A 12071-nucleotide genomic window follows, 5' to 3' on the forward strand; every position below is an offset into this window, starting at 1 on the left:
ATTCCCCCTGAGAACAGCATTTTACCTACAAAAGCTTCTTTACCTAATTTATTGTGTCTCAATCAGCAAATGGAATTTTGCTCACTATATTAGGTACAAAACATGCAAAACATACCCCCTTCTTTTTCTTTTTATATTGTTCGCAACATGAATTTTAGAGTGTTAGTGTCCAAAATGGATGTGTAAAAGCATTTTGTAAATTGTACTTTAGTACAGTCCATTATATATCAAAAAGTTATTTGTCATTTATATATCATTTCAAGTTTTCAATCTTCACAAGAGTTAACCAAAAAATAAAAGGAAAATGGTTACTTCTGTCATACAGAGTTTTGGTGTCACAACATCTGAATCCATTCCTTATCCATCCTGAATCAGCATGGAGACTTTGCCCACTGGGGTCCACCAGGACCCACGTGGATGGAGACTTCACCTTGACACGTGCTCCCCCAAATGGGAGAGGAAAGAAACATTTTAAACAAATCTCTCTAATTCTGAGTATGATACTATTTAATCTTAAACCACCCTGGCACTGACACCTTGGAAAATCCCCATTATTTTCAGATTTCTGAAACTGAGGAGTGATGCTATAACTTCTAATATTAACAAATGACTTACCATCTTTTAAAAGTTTCTGTAAGATTTTCACAAATATACTATCTTTAGATACTTCAATTGGATCATCCTTACCATCTGAACTGGACCAGCTAGAAAACAAAATTGCAGTAAGAAAAAGAAATCATAGACATATCTGAAATAAATGACTTCTGTTTGCTACTGTAGTTTTATTTTGCTGGTTGTACCAGAGGTAGAGAATCTTGAGTTCTGTAATACTGTTTCAAAGTATTTAAATAAGGAGGTTTTGAATGTTGAATATACTTAGAGTCCCAATATCAGATACAAAATGCTACACTCAGGTCACTATTCACCCAACACAACCCTACGTATTTGATGTTAAAACAAAGTAGCAAGCCATCTTTCCCCCCATATTCTATAAATAAATAACAAACTTAGTAAGGACTCCCAAGTACAATCTTCAGACCATAGGTAACAGTTACAATATATTGTAACATACTCTGATTTTCATAAAAATAAAATGGTAACCAGGGTCTAGTGTAATGTTTTATCTAGTTGACATTACTGTTCACACACACACACACACACACACACACAACCACTGCTTTGTAGTAATCAATGAATATATTCCACAATACCTTAAAGTTTTTTAAAAATTTTATTTGAGAGAGAGACAGGAAGCGAGCATGGCGGGGAGGGGCAGTGGGAGAAGCAGCAGACTCCCCGCCAAGCGGGGAGCCTGACATGAGGACCCAGGACCCAGAAATCATAACGTGAGCCAAAGGCAGATGCTTAACTGAATGAGCCACCCAGGTGCCCCAACACCTTAAGTTTTTTGTTTTTTTTTTTTTAAAGATTTTATTTGTTTATTTGACAGAGAGAGAGATCATAAGTAGGCAGAGAGTCAGGCAGAGAGAGAGGAGGAAGCAGGCTCCCTGCTGAGCAGAGCCCGATGTGGGGCTCAATCCCAGGACCCTGGGATCATAACCTGAGCCGAAGGCAGAGGCTTAACCCACTGAGCCACCCAGGCGCCCCAACACCTTAAAGTTTATAAACGTGAAGCCATGACAAGGAATTCCAATCAAATGACAGCATACTTTTTTACGATTAGAAAGGAGAATGAAGCAGGCAGAGGGAGATGCTTCAGAAAGTGACCTCCAAGACCAAATAGAACAACAATTTTAACTATTTGGGAGTGATGAGAAGAAGAAATGCTTTAGTAAAAATAGTCCTACTGCAATTTCTATAAAAAGGAAAATTTTAAGTAGGGAAGGGTGTTAGCACTCAAGTCAAGTTCTCTTAAATTCTTTTCCTAGAAACAATTCAATCCCCCAACTGATATTGTCTTTCACTGCCACCGCCTTTCTTTGCCACCATTTCCCATGGAAATCTCCCTTCTCAGGAAGGAGATAATCACAAAAAAGAGGTCTCAGTAATTTACAGGAGAGTACCGATACTCTAATATACTTTTTGTTTAAAACAAAATGCAGCTTCTTTGGCAGAACTGGCCCAACTTCTGTGAAAATCAGGAACATATATATTTCTGTGCAAACTGACAGTCTAAATTTTAAAATCAAAAGCAGAGGGGCATTTAGGTGTCTCGGTTAAGTGTCCGACTCAGGTCATGATCTCGGGGTCATGGGATTGAGCTCCACACCGGGTTCTGCACTGGGCATCCAGCCTTCTTGAGATTCTCTTTCTCCCCCTCTCCCTCTGCACCCCACGCCCGCTCTCCCACTCAAATAAATAAAATCAAAATAGAGATTTATTATACCAGTGGTCCTAAGTCCTTAAACTCTTCCTTAACTACTGAGTGAGAAACTTAGACTACTAATGCACACAATAAAATTTTTATAATTATGTTAGAATATAATTAGGTTACAAAACCATTTGATACATGATATCATAATCTTCCTCAAGAGTCCTTTTCTAGGGGCGTCTGGGTAGCTCAGTGGGTTAAAGCCTTTGCCTTCAGCTCAGGTCGTAATCTCAGGGTGGTGGGATCGAGCCCGCATCAGGCTCCCTGCTCAGGGTGCCTGCTTCCTCCTCTCTCTCTGGCTGCCTCTCTGCCTACTTGTGATCTCTGTCAAGTAAATTAAAAAAAAAAAAAGGGGGGGGGGCGCCTGGGTGGCTCAGTGGGTTAAAGCCTCTGCCTTCGGCTCAGGTCACGATCTCAGAGTCCTGGGATCGAGCCCCACATCGGGCTCTCTGCTCAACGGGGAGCCTGCTTCCTCCTTTCTCTCTGCCTGCCTCTCTGCCTACTTGTAATCTCTGTCTGTTAAATAAATAAATAAAATCTTTAAGGAAAAAAAAAAAAAGAGTCCTTTTCTAAAACCATAGCTTAGATTCATGTTATGAGAACTTACTTATCTCTCTGAAGAGCTTTGCAAAGGATTTCCAGTTTTAGATCATTTATATTTACATCTTCCTCCTTTATAATAAAACAAAAAAATCCTCATTAAGTCCTGATTTTAAAAAAATACATGTTTAAATTTGAGTTAATTCTGCATAAATGATTTACTTTAATCCATAATTTTAAAAGATTTCCTTTAAGATATTAATACCCAGAAGAGTAAGCCAATTAGTAACTGAGTGAGAATTAGTTTCTGATTATTCTGTGATAATCCAATTTTATCAGGAAGCTTGAAGGGCTAAGATTTGAAACAAGATAAATAAAAGCCAACACACTACATTTTAAAAATCTACCAAACTGCTTTCAATTGCAGGGCCAACTATTTAATCTACAGAATTGTTATTATAACCACCCCCTCTCCCCCAAAGAAACAGCTCCTCTTAGGGTGAACACTATGAAGAATAAATCGATAAAGCAATGTATCAGACTGAGGAACTAATGATGACTTAATAATGAAAGAGAAAAAAATGCCTCAGGACTCTGAAAAACTGTGTTTTTATTCATGCACAGAAAAAGACATCTGGGAATGTGTGAGAATTATCAGGAAAGGGAATCTCCTGACAGCTTTTCTAAAGAGCTATACACATTCCAAGAGTTAGGAATAGCTGAACCATAGAGTCTTTCTAAATTAATACATTGTCATGATTGGCTAAAAGATGTATTTTTTTCTCTTTTTATATGTATTCAGTTCTACAGAAAACGAAATATATAAATTGTGATCCTTGCCTGTGATCATCTCAAGTGATTTTACTTACCTCATCAATATATTCCAGCAGGTCCAAAGCTTTCTTGAAATCATATTCATTAGCTCTTCTGTTTTCTTCACAGATATACAGCTATGGCAAGTTCAAATAAGGTTTAGGATTATTTTAAGTAATCATATAACCAAGACTAGAGAAATTTATGGAGAAAAATACATCATTTTGTCTTTCAAGTAAGTCAAAGGTATCTTTATTTTATCATAAGAAAACTATCATCTTTGGAAATTACACTCCATCTATCCTCTTAATAAACTGTCCTTCAAAATGTGCCTATGCTCAACAGTAAATAATTTGCAAATCTTGGTATATATACTTCTAAAATATCAGTAAATTTTATTCTTAGGTTCCAGATAGTATACATACTTCAGTATCCTTTCGAGCATTTTCTTTGCAATATGCTACATAAGGAGAGGCCATTGTGAGCTCAATTATAGGAAATCTGTTACTAATAATGGCTAAAATACTGACGTTTTTGAATTATCTTCTTTTCAATAGAATTAGAACTAATTCAAAGTGATCTACATTGCTCTTGTATTTGAAACACTTTCTTGAAAGGCAAAGAGAGAAGCAGAGTTAAGGCTGTGAGTGTATCTAACAACAAAAGTATCTTACCCAGGCTGCAGCCCACAATCTAGCTATGCCCTTAGGAATGTGTTATGTTCCAGAGGAAAAGGGTGAGGTCAGTACTTATAGGCTATGAAAATCCAGTTCCTTAAACCATTTTTCTTGTGGAAGAACCTGAGCTGTACCTCGTGGTACATATTTGTCCTCTGCTGGAAAAGAAAGTACAAGTACTTTCTTCTGGTCACCTGCATGAGCATCTCTAGGAACAGGTGGAGATCGACAGGGAGGCAGAGGCTGGTCCAGTACTTCCTGCAAACGTGCATCCTGATCTCCAGCAGCTTCTAACAACTTATTCTAGGGGAAGGGGAAAGTTACCAGAAAAATAGGAAGTGGGAAGATGACCACCCATATGAACTATACCACCTGACTCTAGAAATAGCGATGCTGTTTTGAGACTAAGGAATGGTGCAAGGATGGAAAAGCACGCACGCTGATGAGCTGAGGGGCAGTCAGCACCGGCATCGCACTGAGACTGAGCTGTCTCTCCGCCAGCAGCTGTTCAGGCAGGGTCTCCTGGTGCAGTAGAAAGCGCTCCTGCTCAGCCATTTCTAGAATTCAGAATGAGAGGCAGGGGGGGCAGTAAACTCTTCTGCTCTATCATAAAACAAATCTGAATTAAAAAAAAAAAAGGCAGAGCATCTCTAAAGGTAATCTCATCACTACTTGGTGATCTTAAAATGTTATTAATTCTGCTACCTCTTGATTTCTGATGTTAAAACATATTCATCGCTTGATTCACATCATAGAAACAATCAGTCACCAGAAACAGGAGGGGAGAGAAGAGCTATGAAAATACACGCTACTGCTTGAAGGAATTATAGAACAGATGGCTATTTCATGAGGCACAAGTCCCTCAAATCAGGGTTCACCCAGTCCCATGTTATTTAGCTCAGTAACTCCCACCAGAGTTTCTAATATACTCTTTCACCGAGGGAAAGGATCTATTTAAAAGCTACCACGAGTATATTCCGGGAAAAACAAAACCTGGAAGTTTATGCACCAAATCTAACAAGCAACGGTAACCTTAAGAGGACGAAGTGACCGGGTGAGGCTTACTTGGGATAAGCTATCAAGGCTGCAGCCCAATCCCGGGTTTTGCTCAGGAAAGTGTGCTGGGCTGCAGGGGAAAAGGACTGAGAACTGCCATGCGGCCTCATAAACACAGTGGTCACAGCAAAGTACAGTGACCAAAGCACATATATGCTCATAATAACATCACTCCACATGATGCTAATTTTATAACAATCACACAAATCATTTTTGTGCAATTTCCATACCTAGAAAAACAGACTGGGAGGATTACAAAATAGTAACAGTAGTAATCTCTGAGGCAATGAGATTATATAGACAATTTATTTTTTTGTTGTGTTTTTCCTGGTGATTTACAAATTTCCATAAGGAATTATCATATAACCAGAATTATTTTTTAAAAATCTACTCCCTCTGACCAGATACACTGATGACAGTCTGTAGGTAATTACTGACACTTGAAAATACTCCCACTGTTTTAAGAAAGTAAAAGTTAAGAAGTGATCAAATCAAGACGGTGACCAGAGTTCCAACGTTTTCTGGTGGATGGGGGAGCAAAAAATAAAACCCTGATTTGATTAACATGGTCTAAGTCTGGTGACCAGGCTAAAATTTGGCTTCCCATGTTAGACTATCAGCCAATCTTACAGAAGCAGGGGGAGCAGCAGGGGGAGAGGGAGAGGGAGGCTCTCCACTGAACAGGAAGCCTGACGTGGGGTTCAATCTTAGGACCCTGAGATCATGACCTGAGCTGAAGGCTGACGCCTAATGAATGAGCCACCCAGGCGCCCTGGATTTTTCATTTTTAAATGGTGAAATAAAACGTTTTACTATCATTCTTTTTGGAGTTCAAATTATCCCCAGACTTGGCCAGTGGAGGCTATTGTGTTGACATCTCTACATTAAACTTGTTTTCTGGCTAAACAAGACTTCCCAAGACCATTTCTTCAATACCCTCATTTCCTTTTACTGAGAAATAGTGAGATGCCAAAGTACAGGACTAGGTATACTTATGCTCCTGGGGTATAGAAAAACTTTAATTTTGAACAATCCTGATTCCATCTGATTATCTCTGATTCAAATGTAAAGGGTTCTTCCTCGTCCTCCTTCCAGATTTCATTTCCCTTCCCCCTGGTTCTCAAAAATAACAATGTATCCAATCAATTTCTCAACCTACAATGTAACAAAATAGTTGTATAAAATTAAGATGCCAAAAAGTTTTGAATTCTGAAACTAGTAGCTTCAAAATCACAACTATCTATAATAAAACCCACTGAGTAAAGGCCAAGATTTCTTTGCAGCTCCTCTTGTTCTTAGAATACAAGTCACTAAGGGTACTCAGAGCACTCTTTTCTTTTTTTTTTTAAAGATTGATTTATTTATTTAACAGACAGAGATCACAAGTAGGCAGAGAGGCAGGCCAGGGTGGGGAGGGAAGCAGGCTCCCTGCTGAGCAGAGAGCCCGATTCGGGGCTTGATCCCAAGACCCCGGGATCATGACCCGAGCCGAAGGCAGAGGCTTTAACCCACTGAGCCACCCAGGCGCCCCTTAGAGCACTCTTCAAATCATATAACCACCTTCTTAGGAATTCTTTTTTTTTTTTTTTTTTTTTTTTTATTTATTTGACAGACAGAGATCACAAGCAGGCAGAGAGGCAGTCAGAGAGAGGAGGAAGCAGGCTCCCCGCTGAGCAGAAAGCCCGATGTGGGGCTCGATCCCAGGACCCTGGGATCATGACCTGAGCCGAAGGCAGAGGCTTTAACCCACTGAGCCACCCAGGCGCCCCCAGGAATTCTTAATTAACATACAAATTTTCTCTAAAAAACAGAATCCCAAAAAATACATACTTGAGTAAGTGTCTAACAACACTGAACAGAAACCACTCTTCATAAAGGAGAGGCAGATTCTGTGTCTAGTGAACCCTATTAAATGATAATAGGAATGCACTAAGTTCACTGATAGCATGACTGATGTTCAAATCTTTCTTTTACCTTCAATTTTTTCCTGCAGTATATCCTCTGAAAAGTCTGAAGCCAATGCAGCCAATTTACTCAAACCCAGAAGGGTTTTCTTCTTTGCAAAGTAATGAGTTTCCATGTTTGCCAAACCCAGAAGTGTTGCATGAGCCTACAATAAACAACATATGAAAAATGGTAAGATTCTGTGTACTAATTTAAGTTGAAATAAAGGTTAAGTACAACCCAAAACTGTTTTCCCCCGATACGAATGAAAGATCAGATCCAATACCAGCAAACCTAAAACTGATTGGTACTATATACCAGGAGTAACTACTCAATAAAATATCAACCAGCCACACTAATTACTGGGAAAAGAAATGAGTATAAAACATCTGTTCTATAATAACTATATATTCACTTGAACAACTTGTTAAGGACAAACTTTAAAATTAATTCTTGTACTATTTTTACTCATAATTTGAACATTTTCATTACAAAAAAAGGCAACAGACTGTTCTTTACACACATTAATAAAAATTTTTGTACTTTACTATAATAGTAGTCAAATCACAAAAGATACTTTTTTTTACTGAGACATTAAAAGTAATGGCAAACTACCATAAGTAAAAAAGAACAGTTTATTCAAATTATGTCAGAGAATAGGAGATACATATTTCGAATAATCTCTAGGGGCACTTGGGTGGCTCAGTCGTTAAGAGTCTGCCTTTGGGGGCGCCTGGGTGGCTCAGTGGGTTAAGCCGCTGCCTTCGGCTCAGGTCATGATCTCAGGGTCCTGGGATCGAGTCCCACATTGGGCTCTCTGCTCAGCAAGAAGCCTGCTTCCCTCTCTCTCTCTCTCCCTGCCTTCCTCTCCGTCTACTTGTGATCTCTCTCTGTCAAATAAATAAATAAAATCTTTAAAAAAAAAAAAAAAAAAAAAAAAAGAGTCTGCCTTTGGCTTGTGTCATGATCCCAGGGTCCTGGGATCAAGCCCCGCATCAGGCTCCCTGCTCAGTGGGAAGCCTGCTTCTCCCTCTCCCACTCCCCCTGCTTGTGCTCCCTCTCTTGTTGGGTCCCTCTCTGTCAAATAAATAAATAAAATCTTAAAAAAAAAAAAAACAAAATAATCTCTAAATAGTATTCTAATCACTAAACTACACTAATCAAGTAAAAAACTGCCTAACTCTGCTCAATGTAACTCAATTGTTCTTACCTTTTCTAATTCTTGGCTGTTAATTTCATGTAACCAGCTGAGATGTTCATGAGCTTGCAAAAAATTCGCCAACTCTCCATGCTGAGAAATGGGCTGAGATAATAATTTGCCTCGCTTTCCTTTCTCCAGATACCAACGGAAGAGAAAGTCTGAAAAATTCTACAAATAGTAGGGCAAAAAAATCCAATAATATTCAGTAATATAATTTTTTAAAGTACATTTCTATATTGAAATATTAATTTTTTTTCAAAGGTCTTAGATTGCAGAACACAAATCTTTAAACACTTAGATTTTCTATGTGGTAAGGTCCCAAAAAAACACTTAAGTCACCTCATTTAATAAATGGGGAATTCAGAATCAAAAAGAGGATCTTGCGCAAGATCACGTAAACTTTAGATGTGCATGGTGTGGTATGGTAGCCATTAGCTATATACAGCTGTTTAAACTTAATTAAAATTTTAAAATTCAGTTCCTCAGTCACACTAGCCACATTTCAAGTGCTCAATGGCCCTATGCCCTTAGACTACATGAGTAAGATCTCCAATGTCACAGAAAGTTCTATGTGACAGTGCAGATCGAAAGATTCTTCAGGGTTGAATTCTGTGTCAGAAGGCCATGCAGGTTTGTATGATAAATAGGAATCTAGAGAGGCCCTCAATGCCTAGCTGGTTTTTCCCACCAGACGTTTGCTGAATGCTGGGTAGTACGGAAGGCTAGGGTGGAAAGGAAGACCAAAATGTCCTACACGGTATGTAAGAGATGTTTCCACTAAAGAGGGAACTCTGCAACAAACACACCAGTCCCACAAGACTTCAAAACTGGACATGAAATAAATGTAACAAAAGCTGAAACCAAGCCTTGGCCCACCCCTATTCTCGATGAATCGAGGGACCTGCCTCTCATCCTATCTGCCTCCCCAAGGAAAAATAGCATTCATTTCCATCTTTAAGGTTCTTTTATACACAATATCCAAAATAAAACCAAAAAAATTATAAGACATAAAAAACAGAAAAATATGACTAATAAGGAGACAACAGAACAGACCTGAGAATGAGCAGATTTTGGAGGTAGTATGGAAGGATTTTTAAATAACTACTAAACATATTAGAGAAAGTAAATGAATATAAAAATGGATGGAAAATGTCCACACGGGATTAGAGTCTACAAAAAGAATAAAAATCATGATGGGCGCAAAGGTATTTACTAGGCCCCAGTCAAATATGGTAAGTCACGCCCAGCTTACAATGTACCATTAACACCATCAAAAACGTGGTTGTGAAGCAGTTAATGATACGCACAAATAGCAATGATGTAGCAAGGGAAACAAGCAATTGGCAAAACACGTTTGTCGGCAATATTCCGGAGTATGGAGACTAGAACAACACAAACCAAATGTTAAAAAGGGTTCTCTCTGGGTGGTGAAATTGAGTGACTTAAAATCTTCTATTTTATAGACGTTTTCCGAATTTTATGCAATGTCACAGGAAAAAAATCGGTTTTTACATGCATATCAACTGACTGAATAAAATGGCTTTAAGGAGCAACTAAAATTCACCTAAAGATTGTCATAATGAGAAAAATAATAAGCATTATGTCAATCAAGAAAAGCTGAGCTCTCCAAAAGTTGTAGGATCCTGTGCTCCCATGAAATTTTTTCAAAGTTTTAAAACTCTTCCAATATCCGTCTACCTAAGTACTTTTAATTATAATTAGAAATACCAGAATAGAACTGAGAGTTTTAACGCTTTGTTCAAAGGTCAAAGAATCTTTCAGTAATATTTGGAATTGTCTGCCAACTTACAAAGAAACATAATGTACAAATTAGTATCTAAGTTAACAGCATCTTCCTAAAAACCAAACATTTGAAATGGTAAAACCAACTACACGATCGACTGCCTATGTCCACGGTGTTCATTACCTGATCAGCAAATTGGGTCATGTAGCGCTGGAGTCTGGTCTGGTTGTCTGTCTGCTCACACATCTGTACTAAGATATCAAAGTCACAGTACTTTTCTGCTAATGAAGCAGCCCACGGGTACTGGCCTAGTGTGACTGTAAAAATGAGAACAGATGGAAAAAAAAAATCCTGTTAGTGAAAACTTAATATGTGATGAAAAAAATATTACTTGAAATTTTACCTTTAACTCATACCATACTCTAAAAACAATTAATGGAATAGAAACCTTTCCAGTTACTGGCATTCAGTTTCATAATCCACATAAATTCATTAAAGACACAAATTTAATCCACTGCTTGTTCCCACCTACCTAGGAGGCTCTGCCCTTCCTGTGTGTACAAGCCCCTCTTCCTCATCCTAGCTATGAAAAGAACGTGTCCTTTGCTGAACAGCCACACTCTCCTAGCTGCGCCCTCTAACAGCCCTCATCGTGCTCTACTGGGCAGACTAGTTATTTGTGTAAAGGTCTCAGATGACAAGCTTGGAGGACAGTCTCCATTTGTTGCTAATTTACCTTTTCAAATCCTCTTCAGCATGGTACTTGTACCTAGGAAGTTTTGAAAACAAGGCGGAACAAATGAACACAGGAAGCTGTGCACACATGCAGTAAGTCCTTGGTTATGGCTGGGTAAATGATAGTACACTGAACACGCAGCATTAATGATTTGACTCCTTCATCCATTCTGCAAATTCGAAGACCCACGGCCCTCACTAAATACCATGTACTTACGAAGTGGAGATAAGAGATCTGATCTCTTCTGGAGGTACTCCATCTCCAGACTGTTATATCTTTCTTGATCACCAGATCGGTCCAGAGACTTCAGCTGGGAAACATAACCATCCAGGAAGCAATCAATCAGTGCCACCAGCTGCTCTGTCAGAATGTTTCGGAGGTTGCTGTCTGCCTGAGGATAAACCACTTTCAGGACAATCCCATGCTGGCGTTCTATTACTGTTCGGATGCCTGAAGGACCACTTGTTGCTGTGAAATCACACAAATTAATACGGTAAGTAAGGGCTCTACACTGGCTGAGAAAGGCCAACTGCCTAAAACCTATCACCTCACTGCTGCTGGAAAAAGAAATCAAACAGGGTTTCAGTTGATAGATACCTCTCTGTCCTGCTCAAATCCCATCTTCTCTGTGGGAGACTTCCTCAACAAAGCCAGGTAAACATGGTCCTTCTTCCTTCTAAATCCCTTTGATGCTGCTCCACATACTTTTTTGTATTAAATCAACATTAAATAGAGTCAACACCTCCATAACCAGGACGTGCTCCTTTGAATAACTATATGCCCTAAAATCTAGTAGACATGGGGTGCCTGGCTGCCTCAGTCACTAGAGCATGCGATTCTCGATCCTGGGGTCATAAGTTCAAGTCCCTCGTTGGGGGTAGCAATTACTTAAAAAATAAAATCTAGTGGACACATAGTAAGTACTATGAAATACATCATGGAGAGATCTATAAATTATTCAAGGGAATAAAGCAATTTTCACGAGAATTGCTCATTCTGGAGACGGCACTTATTTCTCATTTCACTTA

The 12071-nt window shown here is 38.9% G+C and overlaps 1 protein-coding gene across 1 annotated transcript in view; it reads right to left on the bottom strand.

The window, feature by feature from the left end:
- The window catches only part of NUP133 (nucleoporin 133), a 53399-nt gene that overhangs the window by 3252 nt on the left and 38076 nt on the right, over positions 1-12071 (bottom strand). Inside the window, exons 18-25 of the mRNA XM_047701487.1 lie at positions 11260-11511; positions 10491-10624; positions 8573-8731; positions 7393-7528; positions 4801-4919; positions 3742-3822; positions 2940-3004; positions 616-704 (exon numbers count right to left, since the gene is read on the bottom strand). Coding sequence (XP_047557443.1) covers positions 616-704; positions 2940-3004; positions 3742-3822; positions 4801-4919; positions 7393-7528; positions 8573-8731; positions 10491-10624; positions 11260-11511 — 1035 coding nt within the window. The remainder of the gene's footprint in view (positions 1-615; positions 705-2939; positions 3005-3741; positions 3823-4800; positions 4920-7392; positions 7529-8572; positions 8732-10490; positions 10625-11259; positions 11512-12071) is intronic.

Source organism: Lutra lutra, chromosome 14, assembly GCF_902655055.1.
Source record: "Lutra lutra chromosome 14, mLutLut1.2, whole genome shotgun sequence".
Taxonomy (NCBI): Eukaryota; Metazoa; Chordata; class Mammalia; order Carnivora; family Mustelidae; genus Lutra; species Lutra lutra.